The 17,192-nt window shown below is 43.3% G+C and overlaps 1 protein-coding gene across 1 annotated transcript in view; it reads right to left on the bottom strand.

Annotated features, from left to right (window-relative positions):
- Positions 1-15,318, bottom strand: part of evi5l (ecotropic viral integration site 5 like) — a 29,789-nt gene extending 14,471 nt beyond the window's left edge. Inside the window, 8 exon segments of the mRNA XM_080520547.1 lie at positions 268-357; positions 461-604; positions 788-913; positions 1,193-1,267; positions 2,130-2,354; positions 3,070-3,259; positions 5,254-5,644; positions 14,975-15,318. Of these exon segments, the coding sequence (XP_080376673.1) occupies positions 268-357; positions 461-604; positions 788-913; positions 1,193-1,267; positions 2,130-2,354; positions 3,070-3,259; positions 5,254-5,495 (1,092 nt within the window). The 5' untranslated portion in view covers positions 5,496-5,644; positions 14,975-15,318.
- Between the last annotated feature and the right edge of the window lie 1,874 nt (positions 15,319-17,192).

The following is a 17,192-nucleotide window of genomic DNA, read 5'->3' as shown; positions in this document are numbered from 1 at the left end:
TCCTGCTGTAAACACAAATGCACCCAGATCTACGACGAGGTAAACGACTCAAACAAACATGCAAAACTGGTTTCCAAAACCTGCTGACTGAATGCAACCGCTTGTTTGTCTGTTTTTTTTTTTTTTTTTTAAAGCAAAACTTTAGATTTGTAACTCAGGAAGCTTGCGTGCAAAAGGGAGAAAGTGGGACGTGGTGGGTTTGAGTCATGGCTGAATCTGTACATGAAAGTCATTTCTGCAGAAAGCGTCAGACGTGCGGCTGCTTACCTGCGACATGCCCTCCATGTCCAGCTGAATGAGGTCGGTCTGGTTGTACTGCAGGATGGCCAGGCCGACCCGGAAGATGATCTCCAGGCCCTGCGGGGACGTCACGCATGTTTACGAGGGTGTGATTTCGTAACGCACCGTAGAATCGGAGCGTGTGCCGTCAAAATACATGGGATTTCGCCGCATTTCTCACCTCATACATGAAAATGTCAAAGATGCGCGTGGCGACAGGCAGAGGGAGGAATGTAAGGAAAAGCGTGAGGAACCAAGATGAGGCGTACATGGACGTGTGGAAACTCTGGGACCGGAAATGGACATTCAGCTCTGGAAGCTGCTCCTGAAATAACAGAGCGGTTGGAGCAGGTTGAACAACTGGAAAATTAAACTGAAAACACTCAACAAAAAAAAAAAAAAAAGGGGGGGGGGGGAAGGTATGGTGGAGATGTAAAGCAGTGTTTTGCTGCCACTTGGTGGATTAAACGGTGTACTGCCAAACTCAGACGACCCCGGTGTCGTTTACCTGGAGCAGGTACTCGAACTGGTAGATGCAGAGGCCAAGCTCTGCCATGCTGGGTTTGAACAGTTCCCTCAGACGGTACTCCTGCATCAGACGCACAAACACACAAAAGGCCTCCTCTTCTGGCATCTGGAACGATGGTGAAAGGAGGTGAGTGAGGATACGCGTACCAGGTTAAACAAAAACCCCAAACTGGACTGTTTAATAAATTCAGCCACTCCAATACGCCACAGATAATCTGGAGAGACGTCCCAACCGCCTTGCAAGATTTCATAACACCTGCCACGCAGAGCTCAAAGAAACCCTGTGGGACTGATTATAATGAACCTCAGACTCAATATTATGACCCTGGAGGCAAAATATGCTCGTTATGGATTGTTTTCCCCAAATATCCGATCTGATCATTACCTGCATCAGGAGCAAGCCAACGATGAACGCGCTGCCTTGGCAGTAGCCCACCTCTCGATCCACCAGAGAGTATGCCTGGAAAACACACACAAATACACGTACACTTCCATTACATTTGCTCTCTGTCGGTAGAAAACTGACATCTGCAGACCCGAATGAACCGCCAGACTACGAGAAACAAGATCAACAAGTCACCAGAGGTCCCGTCATTTCCTGAGCGGCTCGGCTAATCTGCAGATCGTCAGCAAGCTTGTTTCCATAATGATCCACAACACATTTCCACAGAGTCTCTGTGGGCTTCGTTTCATGAGAGAAATCACATTAGAAAGGTAAGAGACAGCCGAGCAAAATAGAAACATTAATGACAGCTAACCAGATCTTTCCAAATTGTGAGATTTTTTTTTTCCCTGTAATGCCACAAAATACTCAACTACATCAGGCTGAATTAATTTTCTTCTGGTGAAGTTTAAACAATAACCAGCAAATGTGGCAAATCCCTGTTTATACAAAGTGGAAGTTTGTAAATTTTTATATATTTGATGGCATTACGAAGTGAATCGACATGATTTTTTTTAAGCTCAAAGAATAAGAATACCTTACCAGAGTGCAACCCGAGTTCTGCAATTTGTGAACTGAAATAAACTCCACCTCCCGTCAACATACAAGCCTATCTGTTTGAATCAATATATTCAGATAAATTATTTCGGGACAACAAAGGTCTCCGGTACTTTTACAATCTCAGCTAACAAAATACAAGAAATGTGGCGTTTACATTGATTGAAATATCAGCAGAACAGCGTTCATAAACGCAGACAAACGCAACGTAAGCCTCAAATAGCAGATTTCATTGCGAATTCATGCTTTGTGATTATCCAGTACGTCAATTTAAAACTGCGTCCACCGCCTAATGTACAAAAATGCCTAAAGAAATATTCACCTTCATGACATTGAAGAGGACCTCCTGTCCCAGGCTGTCCTGGCCTTTGAAGAACTCGTGCTCGGGGTACGTCCTCGCGATGTCCCTGCGGATGAGCTTCTCGCAAGGGGAGGACATCTTTAGCAGCTCGGAGTACTGGTTCTTCACTGGCATGTCAGTGGCGTTGCCCAGAAGCTGCCAGACGATGGCCCGGAAATGATGCGGGATGCCCTTCCTGATCAACTCCTGGAGAAGAGAGGCGACGAGAAAGACCCCGATGAGAGAGACCCCGATTCTCTCCATACCGAGGGAGGAAATTAAAAGACGCCCAGCGCTCTGAGGAGCTGACGGATCGGCAAAGAGTGACAAATTGTAAAAACGATTACTACAAAAACACTTAAACGAAAACCGTTTAGCATGATTTTTTCTAATCACATTCAGCCATCCAGAACACTATGATTGATCACTCCTTTATTTTCTGGCATCTGTCAAGTTTGTGAGCAGCCAAGAAATTCCTGCTTGGTTTAGCTACTCTCCCATTTTGTCCCAGACTCATTTTTTTCCTTCGATCCAGCTTCTCCCGCGGGTTTACTCTTTTTGTGATGGAGCACGCAAAGCAAGAGGGAGGGGGAGGCGATGCACGGGCAGAGATGAGCACTGGTGCAGTGCAACAAACAAACAAACAAACAAACAAACAAAAAAAAGCAAAAAGCAACGCTCTTGGCTCCACTGTACCAATATTAACACGAGGAAACAGGCTTCTTACTGACAGATGTGTTGCCTGGTTGCACTCATAAAAGAGGGTTTGACAAAGCACATTGCTTTATATGAATTAACGAGCTCCATAAAAAGTGAGAAGAGACTGAAGTATTCACAGTCCGCTGCCCTCAGATCTGAATTTTACTGTATTTCGTCCCCGAGTTCTTATTTGCAGTCCCCGCCTCCTCCTGCCGGCCCCCACCTTGAGGAGTTTGTCTTTCTTGCGTCGCCACTCCTCCCACTCGTTGACGATGCGGCCCCATAAGATCCAGGTGTCTTCCTCCAGGTGCGACAGGTTCGAGGAGGCCGAGGAGCTGGAGACGAGCGAGGAGCCGCTGTTTCGCCGCGAGCCGCTCATCGACCGCATGGACTTCGAGTCGGCCTCCAGCAACCTGCACCGAGCACAACGGGAAGCTGAGACGCGGATTCGTCCGATTGGAACACATTTGGACGGAGCGGCATTAAGGTAGATAATGGAGAGAGAGAGAGAGGTAAACGAAGGTAAGCATTAAAAGTCATGGCATGCACACGTGGCAAACTGTGACCTCGGCGAGGCACCTAAAGCCCCAGGGCTTGTGGCCTTAGATTACAGTAATGAGGCTGAGCCATGAAAACATCCCAGCAGCTGCCCGGCGTCCCGCACAACGAAGGAAATGTTGAATTTCCATGAAGGCCCAACGATATGACTTTGAAATACCCGGTGAGTATGTTTTACTGCATCATTTAGCCTTTAGCTCATCTCAACATTGCTGAATTAAGTAGCGTCTTTTTTGTTTTTAGAAAAACTGCTGACTAATTCATATTTCAAATGTTTTTCTGTGATGAGTCCATGAGGCAGCGGGGCGGTAAGACAGTAGGGCTGATGTGATTAAAGAGGTCGCTCTTTGCCCCGACGGCATCGGGTTCAGACTCATTTTGACCCCCGATGTCTGCTCGTTTCAAGTCACTTGCCTCTTCTGCCCACACACACACACACACACACACACACACACACACACACACACACACACACACACACACACACACACACACACACACACACACACACACACACACACACACACACACACACACACACACACACACACACACACACACACACACACACACACACACACACACACACACACACACACACACACACACACACACACACACACACACACACACACCGATCCACTCAAACTGACTGAGGCAGGAAACCAATGCATGAAAAGTGACTTGTGCTCACAGTCGGCACCGAGATTCATGAAGGAGAGATAAAGGAAAATGGGTTTTCTCTGAATTTGCAGGTTACGTAAAGTGAAATGTGGAACCAAATTCGTAATTACAAATATCCCATGCAGAATCCGGTCCTCTCGTCGAGCAGGATTAAATCTTATCTAACACTGGGATTAAACCTCACCCTTGAACAGAAGCGTTATTTAACTAAACATATCATTTTGGTATTGATCCCTGCAAATGTTATAATTCTATCCAGCCAGAAAGTATAAAGTTATCAGTAATTATGTTGTCATTTTTATGACGATGTTTTGTTTTGTTCTGGCTGAATGTTGTACCAGACATGTAAACATACTTCTGGTGTCTGACTGTATATGTATTTATACATGTTGCAGTCGTGTGTGTGTGTTTTTTTTAATATCAAATATAACTCAATAGCTCCAGAATAATAACCACAGATTTAGCTAAACACCACAATATCTCCAGATGTTTACACTTAAAATCTGCAGACAAAAATAAGCCAGAAAAACAAACAGCTCCCTGATGTTTAGCTTGAAAGTGGAGGGAGTTGGTTTTGTACCGTCGTGAAACACAAGCGGAAGTTGCTCTCCAGGGAGCCACTTTTCTGCCACAAAGCAGAAAAACAGTCTCAATGGTCCCAGTGGTGTCATTTTAACATTGAGTAACCTTCAACGAAGCTCTGCCGTGTTGTGTTGCTCAAGTCACACTGTTTGAGAGCCACATTCTTGGAAGCAAATTAAACAAAAATTAAAGAACTGACCATTTACATTTTTGAAAACATTATGAAATGACATACTGTGTGGTTATCACAGTCATAACTTGACTGTGATAACGATTAAAAAAAAAATGCCTCCATTTTGTAACATTGTTGATGTTTAGAACAACTTAAAACTAAATGCTCTTGAAACACTAAAATGTTTGTTATTTTTTAACTCAGCTTCACCATTAGTATTGTTTCAAGCCAAGTGGATTATTAAAACGATGAAAAGAAATCCCCGTTTTGAGTTGATCGTCCTGCCCTTTTCACGGTTTCACACCGAATTCTCAATGAAGCGAGTGGATCAACCACTAAACCTCGTCTCACCAAAAACCGGTTTGTTTTAATAAGTTCATCCCGACAGGACACTACTGCTGCAAATCTCACCTGTTCTGCTCTTCCAGTTTGGCCAGCAGCTCCAACTCATCCGGACTCAGGTTCTCAGAGTCAGCCGGCGAGGCTGCGGGTGCCGACAGCATTGCATCATGGGAAGAAGAGTCCGGGCTGAGCACCGGGCTGCCCATCGATGGAGGGTCCTGGTCCATGCCGGAGGGCGAGGACGGGCAATCCAGCTGAGTAGGAGCTCCACTCGAGCCCTCTCTTTCTGGGCTGTTGCTGGGGATCGACATGGCGCTGAGGGTGGAGCGAGAACGGCAGGAGCAGCGCAGTTAAAAAGATCTGGGTGCCGCACTGCTGGCGTTTCTCCTCAGAGTCCCGAGCGGTGCCTGAAAAGCCACCTGATAGGCCCTGGAGTTGATATAATCAGAGATCTTCAAACCTGTCAGGGAAGAGGGAAATACAACAATGAACATGAATACAAGCGACTGAATGGCGTGAAATTTAACATACTCAACTTCAGTCTTGATTGGCTGTATTGCTAATCTGTGGATGAATGAAAAGACAAGAACAACTCAAGCCTCAGGAGCTTTTCATCTGAAACAAAACGCTCATCTATGTTAAGTGTGTATAACTGGTATGACAGTGTTATTCCACTTAAACTCGTCGCCTTCTCGGTGGTTGTCATAAAAGCAGATGTCCGAACAATAGTCACAATACAGTTTTGATCATATAGTTTGAAAAAAGTACAGATATGTGTTCAAATAACCAAAACTTACATTTTTTTTTATTTTATTTTTTTTTAAATCACTTAATCACAATTACAGTAACAAAAGCATTTGTATTTCACTTCTTCTCTACGTGGAGCGTCACGCTCCTCATCAATTCTTTTTTGTCACGTCTCCTCAGTGTTTGGGTAAACCACCCAATAACTCACATGTAAACATGAATAATGCCCGTCCACACCCGGGCTCCAGTGACTACCACGAAGGAGTGGCTCTTAGTCACCGGTGACGTCAGTTTGGCGAGCATCCAGACCCGTCACCGCAGCCAAACTCTGCCACAAGAGAAGTTGTAGACGGAGAAAAAAAAAAAAACTACCCGGCTGACGTGATCTAGAAAACCCCGAGTGAATTTTCACAGAAATAATTCAAAGTTGTGCAAAGGTTCATGGGAAGTAGTGAAACAGCCAAACTGTCATGAGGATCTGATAACAACAAAGTCCTGCTGATAATTTCACGCTGTGCGGCTTTCGGAAAACCCAGAGTCATGCTTAAATGCTGGTGGGCATTCAGAAGTCGGGCTGCAGAAGTGATTGCAAACAGATGAGGAATTTATCAAAAAACGGACTAATCCAATTATCTACAGAGTTCATTCAGGAAGATAACTCAAACGTCACACAGCTTATCAAGATCAGACACTGCTGGCTTCACAGAGACATTCGTAAAGCTTTTAATTGTCTCCTTCTCTCATGTATGATGCGATTATAAATAAAGCAACACCATATCAGTCTGTAATGATTGGGAGGCTTTTGTAAATTATTCCAGCTATGCGTGTGTGTGTGTGTGTCCTCTACTTCCTATTTACTCAGGCTTAAATGCAACAATCGACTTGCTAATGCTCGACAGTGCAGCGAGGAAGATTGTTGGCAGACTGGAGAGGCACTGTGAAGACTTCACACAGGCAAGAAGAAGGCAGACCCAGGAATGAAAACTCATTCAGCACAAAACACACCCCGAATACAGATACGGTCGGTTTCTTTTGTCTTTGTGCTGCCGTCAGCCCCCAGAGACGCAAAGCACGAAAGTGAAATCATTGTGTGGAGAAAATGAGCAAGTGTCCATACTTCCATACTTTGCTGTGTCCACAGCAAAAATGTGGAGCTACAATCAACTCCCCCAGATGTGCCTTAGCGGCCTTAGAGATGGCAGCCCTGTGGAAAATACCGTGTGCCACCCACACGCACCGTGAACGACAGCCAGCTGGGAAGAACTGGAAAAAATTCAAATGCTTAAAAGGGAAGATGTGCGCATGCAGATGAGATAAATCACACATGGTGGAAAATAAATGAGCAGTCTGTTCTCAATCAGTGTGGCCACCACAGCAACGGCGGTGGAGAACATCAAAACAATGCATACGTGCTCTTGTGTGCACATATTTGAAGAAGATCCGACAAAGTAACGCGCTGGAGTGCCGCTTTGTGCGACGTGATCAAGCATGAAGGTTGAGAGACACATTCAGCAGCCTATATAATACGAAGCATAAGAGTCTGACAGGCACAGCAAAACAAGGCAGAGACAAATATAGCCTACGGGAGAGTAACGGGGGGGAAGGGGGTGGAGGGGGGGAGAGGAGCAGAATAAATGTCTGCATGCGAAAGAAACAAGGACCACATTCATGCATAGCAACCAGCCCAATCAAAAGAGCCATTAACAAGCAAATGAAACCAAACAGTTGTAGAAGAGTTTCTGCAACAACAACAACAAAAAAATACATTAGGAAAAATTAAATTATGCTTTTTCTTCTGAAACATTACTGACAGATATCCTCGATCCATTGAGGCATCTGCCATGTCAAACAGGGATTAAATCTCGAGGTAAACTCTCCATTGTATCCATTTTCAACACAAACGCCCTCCGACTCAGGGCGGCAACGAGCCGGAGCTTGTCAAAGCCAACATTATGAAAATCACAGGTTAAATCTTAAACAGGCCATCAGATCATCACAGGGCTTCTAAAGAGAGACACACAATTGTTTACGCAAAAGATTAAGCGATCAAGCAAGTCTTTGGAAAAGAAATCCACATAGAAAAGGCCTAGTAATGCGGTGGGATTCGAACCAGGAGCATTTTTACCGTGAGGGGCCAACCACTAAAATATCAAACACCCAAACTAAACCCTCATTAAACAAAAAAGCACTTCATGTAGGCACTAGTGGTTGTTGAAGCTTCTGGATGTCAATGTATATAAAGGTGAATATGGAAGAGATAAACCACATTCACCGGTTTCAGTTGTTGCACACCAAAAGAGAAAATGATGCAATGCTTGACATAACAATGCCTCTACAGCAGCTTTTCCTGAGTTGAAATATTTTAAATTTAAAACCGCAGTTCCAGATTTAGACAAAATGAATAGAGACAAATATCTCATTAAATTAATTGCATTTGAGCTTTTTCCAGAAGTCAGTGTACAGTAAAACCTGCAGCTTTTAAAGCGTCGGCCTCTTGACACTACAGAAGCGCAGCTGCTTGAAACAGCTGCGTCACTGTGGTCAACTCATCCTGTAAAAAGGTGTGAGTCATGCAGGACTAAAGAGTTTCTTCCCCTTTCACGGAAGGACACCATGAAGGTCTCGGACAAAGCAAAACAAGCCACTTTTTTTTTTTTTTTTTCTCAAATTCTAATGCCTGGCTGTTGTCCCATTTAGGACAGCGGGCTCGCGATAATGTCACGGCGTGCTTGGAATAAACTGCAGAAGGCTGGGAAAAGACATTGTTTCATTTGTGGTTTCCGTGTGTGGTTAATGTCCACATTAATGTGTGCGTTGTTAAAAAGAGCCACTTGCTGTGTCATAAATGGATGTATATGCAACGTTTGTCTATACATGCTTAGTTTCTCCGCGTACAGCGACTGTATTGTGTGTCACTTACGCTTGAATGCACCCTCTCACTGGCCACAGAAACAATCCAGACTATTGTTTCTTCACACGTTTGGATGATCAATGAAGACTGTACACGTACGTGTAAAGAATAAAAGAGCCTTTCCCTCTCTCCATCTGGCATCCGCGACATGGTGGGCTAATCCAGCCTGGGGCAAATATGATAAAGAGGGCAAAAAAAAAAAAAAAAAAAAAAAAAAAAAAAAAATCTCCTTGATCTCCTAACAACGTCCAAGCAAAAACGGATGAAATGAAGACATATTACGCGCTGTCACAGACAAAAATTCAAAACTATTTTATGAGTGAATTTCAGAAGAATCAGCCTGTTTTCAAAGGGTCCAGGACCCTGCTGATGTGTGCATGTCATGCCTTCGGGGCCTTGTTGAGATCAATCCCTCTGTGGAGCCGTAGCTGCCAACCCCGCTGCTCTTCAAACTCATGATCTCATGTTTTGCCTACCGACACGCCAACTCTTCTACTTTATGCTACTTAACGACTCTCCGCCCTCCTCTTGTGACTGCTGCTGGGCTACGTGTTGCTCAAAGTATCCCATTGTGAGTAAGGAGATGGGATTTCATTGATGACGCTGCTAACACACAACGTGCTTCTCTCTCTGCCCGTTTCGGGGGGAAAAAAAATATTTAAAAAAATCGATAACTGGAGTCAAACTGACCCAATGCATGGCCTCTGCAGACATATTGACGAGTTAAATGCATAGCACAAACAATGGATCAGAGCAACGGTGTGTGAAGCAGATCCAAATCCATTTGTGTGTCATGAAAGTAGGATTTTTAGACAGCCTTGAAGCAGGCATCCTACAATTGGGCGAATTGCCAATTTTTTTTGCTGTTTCTGTGCAGTTCCTCTCATCCATCTCATGTTTATCTCACAGTAATGATATTGACGCTGCCTGAAACAATTGAAACGCAAAGGCTTAAGTTTGTCTCTCTACGTTGAGCGTAATTGAGCACAAAACATGGGAACATCCTCCAGAAGAGTCATTAGGGAAATAATCTATTTTTCAAACAGCCTTTATCCACAGGCTGCACTCTACAAATCGATGATATGTAGGACATTGCAACTCATTTGCGTCCATCCTAGGCAGCAGATATTTTCAGGACATTTACCCAATTAATAATCCATGAAGAAGGAAACACCCTTCTGGCAATTAAAATGCACAAGGCAATGCCTTTTCTCCAGTGCATCTACAGGTTATGGACACTTTACATGACTAATGCTTTTCCTGCTCTAAATTTAGTTAGTATCCCTCACAACATTATCTGGCTTGCTCTAGTGCCACTACAATAGGATAATGCCCGCGAATAGCCATCAAGGGTTTTAATGTACAAGCAACTACTTTGCTTTGATGTACCACTGAATATTAAAAGCAATCACGCCAATATAATTGAACTGCAATTACTACACAGACATGTACATCCACAAACTATGTAATTGTCTGTCCAGATTCATTAAATGGTGCAAATGTGATTATGGAAAGAATACATTCTAAATAGGTCAGAAAATGGAGAAACATAATCTCCAAAACTTTTTGTTCATAAAAATGTAATATATTCATCCAGGAATCCATGTGGACATCTGTACTGGATATTAAATCTTTACCTGAAGGCTTTGTAGAGATATTGCAATAAAAGGAATGCATTACGGAGGCTAACATCTGTTCTCGTCAGTCCAAGTTTGAGTGAGAGAACACACTGGCATCTACAAGGTGTTGCAATAACAAGAACGAGACTGGCAGCACAAAAAGCCTAAAGCCTCACATGCTTACTAAATTTCCCTGAGGAAGTAACGTTCGGTGCGCCGTCGCGGCTCGGCCACGACGTGACTCAGCCAGGCCAAGTGTTCCGCGGGACAGAGACAGATTTTAGTTTTCCCTTTTGCATTAGATAGTTTTAAAACGAGTCACTTTAGGAGGAGAACCGTCTTATAAAAAACGGATCAGCAGCTGTTTAATCACTCGTTCCGATTATAAACATCTGTTGTTTGCCGTGAGATCAGGAAACACATTAGCTTTGGTTGATTTCTTTTAAAGTATTGTTAAGGTTTTCTGTTTTTTTTTTTCTTGTACATTGTGATTACCTTAAGCCTCCTGGGGGATTTCATGAAGTAACCAAAGTGTCCTGTTAGGAGGTGTTAACAGATATGCTAATCTGCCCTGCAGGAGCTTGGATCGCTTTGACTCAAGAGAGCAGAAAAATCAAAACACACAAGACACAATTTATGAACTTGGTTCATTCTGGCATCCGTCGCTAAGAAACCAAGCCTTGTTTGGACATAAACTGATCAAAACACATTTCAGTGCCTCTTAATATATGATGCAAAACCTTTAAATTTCTGCGTCGTTTACATCAAAGCACTGAAAGGCAGATGGTCCATTAACTTGCAGTCAGATTACAGGTGTATTGGGCAAAGACACCATCAGCGGCTCAGCATGACAACAAAGGTTTCGGCAGCTCTCAGCCACTCATTCGGCGACACGGCGTTAATCATCCTCCCAAGCGTTGAGCCTGTGGTGAATCATTCCCTTGTGTTCATTTTAAACAAACAATAACAACTGACGGAACCCCTCAACCTTTTCTACAGGCGAGCAGAACAATTATAGCAGTTCCAGCAAGAACACTCGATTAAATCAAAGATGGCCTGCAATGCTGCGTGCTTACGAAATACAAATCCTTGATGTTCACCAAAGGAAACACTGGCACGGATCAGACTACAAGTGGAGCGGGTGTGACAAGAGAAAGGAAAGGAATATGTAGAGTATATTATTATATTAAATAATTGGGAGAGAGAAAATCATCTAATTACAGTTACACTCTGAAATTGCCATTTTAATTATAGTTTATCCACATAATGGTGAAAATAGAGTGATTAAACAATTACAGTAAGTAAGTGCCCAATGAGACAAAGTATGAAGCAACAGCTGTAATAACTGATCAGTTAACCATTAATTGTGACTCATTCAGAAAAAAAGGAAATGAACTCCCACTAAACAAAATCAGGACAGAAAAAGGACAACGAGAAGCATACGTTTAATTACGCAGACATTTAAGTCATCACGTTTCTCAACACTTTCTGGAAGGTAAAATGAAGTGCAAAGTATATTTCAGTCATCGAGACCATCTTACGGTCTACACATATCTGGATATTCACACTGTCGATCAGGTAGCAGTGAAAAATTATCACAGTGAAGGAGATGGCAAGAACAAGGACAATAATCTCCCAACCGCTGCGATTCCGTCACAAACTTGCTATTTTCCGTCTGTGAAGGCCGAAAATAGCGAAACGTGTAGCAAACAGCCTTAAAGGATCGACTCCAATCGTGGACTGTGGCCAAGTCAAACAGCCGACCACATCAAGAAGCAAACGTCTACATTGACCTCATCAATTAATAAAACTGGAAAACAGGAATCCATACACAACAGTGGCAGCTGCTGTTCTACCCAAGGTTCATGATGTTCCTTTTGGGATCATATTTTAAAAAGGAGAAAAATGGCACACTGTAATCTGAGAAATAAAAAAACAAAACAGCAGCCTCTTTGTTATTCCATAAGGAAAAATAAATACTTAAACCAGAACGGGTAGAGCGCATACCCTCGCAAACGGCACATTTGTCACCGTGGAAACCAATGGATTTAAAGGTTACTTGATCCACCACACCTTCCATCATTTGTCACGGTCGTTTGAATTGCTTTAATGTCATCGCTGTTTGACACTGATGTACACACATTTTACAATTTCCATGCGAGTTGACACTACAGCACGCTGATGGCTCGCAGACCTCTCTATAGCATGCTAGCTCGTATAGATGCGAACTCGCCTGTCAGGTCGCAACGTCACCATGCGAAACAATGAGCAGGAGCATACAGATGAACCAGCAGTCAATGCCTTCACGCCGGTGTTTCTGGATACTTGTTGAAGAAAGTTACTAACTGCGAGCTCCAGAACGGAGTTGGCATTGTGCTCGCACGCGGCCCGGGGTCAACTTCTTTGCTACAGGCCTGATGAACAGTTCCTCCTCTGCCGGGGAACTGACGGCTCATCGCGGGCCTCCAAAGAAGACGCTGATCTCCATGAGGTGCCTCTCTCATTCACTCTGTGTGGGACATTTGTTTCGCAGTTTTGGGGGATTTATTGGGAAACGGTTGCCCATAATCCAACCGACTGCTTCTTGGATGATGACAAATCATCCCTGAAGATTTCATGCCATTTGAGTTAATAGTTTTGGCAAAAAGTTGGTCAAATACATACATAAATATATTAAAAACAGAGCTACTTCTGAGCAGCAGCAGGCAGACAGACTATACAGCATGCCGAGGTGACGTCCCCTGTGCACTTGCTCGGGGCCCCACACAAATCAACAAACAGCTCAGAGACTGTCCTTAATAGACTGTACAGACCTCTTTTTGGCTCAGTCTCTCTCAATATATCTCTGAATATCCAGGCAGCAGCAGCTGTGGAAAAGGTTAGAGTGTCAACGGAGGTAACATTCAGGCTGCTGTACACTCCGCGGAATCAGATAAAGAAGTTTTAAGTCTTCCACATTAGAAAACAAGGCCGCCAGGATGTTGAGAATCTGATACCCGTTTCTTTGACAGTGGAATGTGCGAGATGCCATTTGCCCGGTGAGTGGATTTCACAGATAAGTCAGAAGGCAACCAAACTGTAGTTCAAAGACATGATAAAGCCGTTACTCATGCCCTGAGACATAGGGCATTTAGGGTGTAATTACAATCAACAGAATATGATAATTCATATTCAACAGTCCCCTCTCTTCCAAAAAGGGAAGGTGCTTGAGGGAGTGCTTTCATTTTGTAAGTAGTCCTCTATAACCTTATTAGTTGTCGCATCCCTCCATTCATATTGCTGTGGGATGCTTGAAATTAAATACGTGTGGCCTAGATTCACAATACATCCACCTAACATGGTGGTTTTCGCCCTGGTCATGAATGCTGCTGTGCTGTTATTGTTCTGCTAAGCTCATAAAGGATCTTACCTGCAAGAGGAAATGGTTACTTAAAAAAAAAAAAAAAAAAAGGTTTAGCTGGGAAGTGGATGGTAGTTGTGAGATCTGTCATACAACAGAACAGCTTTTTCACTTGATCACATGCAGGTCTGGCTTTCAAACTATAACATCTTATCGACTTAATCAGACTAGATATAAGATAATTAAAGTTGGATTTCTTTTTTTGGGGGGGGTGGGGGGGGGGGTGAAACACATTTCTCTCATATTCATGGTTCTGTCATTTTCTATATACAATAGATGAAAACCTGCGCGCAGCTATTTCCTAATACAAAGAATATCCAATGCAATGACAATCTCAGGCAAATGCCACAACCTCGAGAGGATGGTCTGAAGTATCGATCACGATCTCACACAGCAGCTACTCGGAAATGTGAGGGTGACTCCTTTAATCCCGTTCCTACTTGAAGCGGCTGTAATCCGGTTTGTTTGGACATGACGGCTCATTATCCCGGCCTGCAGCTTCCGTCCTCCAGGAGGATGCCTGAACAACGGGCCCTGCGTGCTCTGCAGTCGACTCATGGCTCGGCTGGATCAACATCTGTGGCCAAAATGACACATCATCCCCTGTCTGCTGCACAAAAATGTCCCGGCGTCTCCGAAACGACGCGATTGTGTAACGACACGAAATGAGGACGAAAGGCATTGAGCGCACATACACACATTGACACACGCGCACGTTATAAGGAGCAAGCTAAGGCTTAGCAATAAACATGGTTTATGGGCTAATAATGAATGGGCCGTGTCTGTGGTGGACTTGTTATTTTTATTTTACTTAGATAAATGAAGCTAACATGCTCCGTTTGCTGTGTTTTCAAATGACACATCACAAGCTAGCGACGCGCGCGCGCACACACACACACACACACACACACACACACACACACACACACACACACACACACACACACACACACACACACACACACACACACACACACACACACACACACACACACACACACACACACACACACACACACACACACACACACACACACACACACACACACACACACACACACACGATAACAACGATATTCGGTGAAATGGAATATTAAATCCTTCGAGGAGTACCTAGATTCCTTTGCCATAATCGGAGCGCTGCGTGTTTTTGTTCGTCGTCCCCACGCCGGTCCGTCGTCAAATGTCAAACGTTCGTTATCGGCTAATTCAAATCACAGGAGATCCACCGAGGAAAAACACGGAGAGTCGGTCCGACGCAGTGCCATCCTCCTGCCCGCCGACCACACCGGGACCAGACCGGGAGGCAGCGCCGCGGCCACAGCTGCTCCTACGGGCTCCGCACCGGGGACACCGAGGGAACCGAGTGTGAGCCGAAATCACACGATGGGGATATTTCTGGAGCCGTCTGCGAAAACCACCATGACAGCCGCGCGATGATGCAGGCTCCGGTTCAGCGGGGACGAGGTGGAGACGGCCGCATCAATCATCTCATGTAAATCACACAGAATGGCTGGCGGACGGAGCCGTTTTATTGAGCACGAGGTAGGGCGCACCAATCAGAGTGCAGACGTAACTGTGATTGATGTGATGTTAACCAATGGCATTAGAGAAAACCTGGACTTGCGCGGAGGGACGGCAAGTGTAGCCAATCAGTGTGGAGATTTATTCTGTGGGAAGGCGGGCTATGCAGGTGTCATGCAGCGGTGTCGGATGAACGAGTTCATCTCTGTCTAGCAACAAAATAACTCTACATTTCTTCAGGAATTGTCGTTTGATTAAAAAAAAATAAAAAAATCTAACAGCTGCCAAACATTGCTGGAAAAATACACACCATACGTGGTAAAAAAAACAAAAAAAAAAGTTGACAAAGTCTCACAATAGAATTGCAAAGTTCATGAAGGTTGGACAAGGTGTAGAATGCGAATGGTATCAGGAGCAATATAACGTTATATATAAGGTTGGGACAGGGACATCAAATGAGTGAAAACTTTAATGAGAACTGTGTCCAATCTTTGAGGTTAATTTTCAACCCTTAGCAGAGTCTCTTCGAAGTAACAGTATATACACGCGTATCGACCAATGAAAAAACACGTAAAACAGAAAGAAAAGGTCTCAAACACGTTCCTTTACATCAAAATGTTGATTGATTGATTATATCATCTACAGCACATAATATGGCCAAGAACTTCAATAGTGAGAACAGTCTTTGTTCAAGGGGACAAAGCCATGGGTCATCAATGAGCGCTTGTGTTGTTCAGACACATTGAGAGCCGTCATTATTCTGTGATGGGAATCACAGCATGGGTACAGGAACACTTGAAAAAACCAGCTTAAGCAGTTGAAAACATCAGTCACCTTGCAATAGTGCCTAGTTAAAGTTGCATCATGGAAGAAAGAAGTTTACTCAATCTAGTCAAGTCCAATCAAGACAATCAATGGAAAAATTATTTCCTATTAATAAAAAAACCATTGGTGTTGCTTTTTAAACCTATGCTTAGAACAACTATAAGATTCAGAAAAAAATATTTGATCTGATACACAAGTGGTATCAAACAATCTTAAACAGCATTTGTGGAGTTATGGTTGTTTTGTATGAAGTTTTATAGTTTGTTATAAATCGTCTCGTTTTTCAGAATATCTTCAAGCATTACACTAGTCAGTAAGTTACTGTAAATGTGTGATTATCATTGCTAATGCTTTCATCAAGTTAAATTCATTGTAATAATTTGTATTTCATAGGATTTGGGATTGCACTCGTTCATTATCACTCACAGATTTATGTAAGGACCTTGAAGAAATAAAGACCACCACACTGACTTCAATCATCTGTTTCTTACACATTAAAGTTTGATTTATGTTCTCAGATTATAGCTGTGAACAAGGTCTGTTCTCTGGGTCTGTATATATATATATATATATATTTATGTTTTTACAATAATTTACAATTGTGCTTGACTGTAGTACACCTCTTGAAGAGAGGTTCTGACTGAGTCTTCAAGGCTTTGGCTCAATGATTGTCTGCAAAACACACTGTAAATGTTGGTAACTATCAAAACATGTGAGAAGAACTATGTCAAGCACTTGATAACCTTGTGAAACTCCAATTGTATCTTGATTCGTGGGGTCAGTGGATACAAAAAGACTATATACTCAACCCGGGCATGGGTTTGAAGTCACTCTTTCAAAGAAAAAGAAATCAAATCTTGCTCTGTCTGTACAAATCCAACAAATCGTTGGTCCGTGTATCAACATTGCTATACTATACTCATGTTAACATTTGATAAAATGCCAAAGGTGTTTGTAATTTGCATTTCAGTTAGAGTTACGA

The sequence above is a fragment of the Blennius ocellaris genome (genome assembly GCF_963422515.1).
Source record: "Blennius ocellaris genome assembly, chromosome: 3".
Classification (NCBI taxonomy): domain Eukaryota; kingdom Metazoa; phylum Chordata; class Actinopteri; order Blenniiformes; family Blenniidae; genus Blennius; species Blennius ocellaris.
Note: the sequence above shows the minus strand (reverse complement) of the source record. Positions and strands in the feature narration are given on the sequence as shown.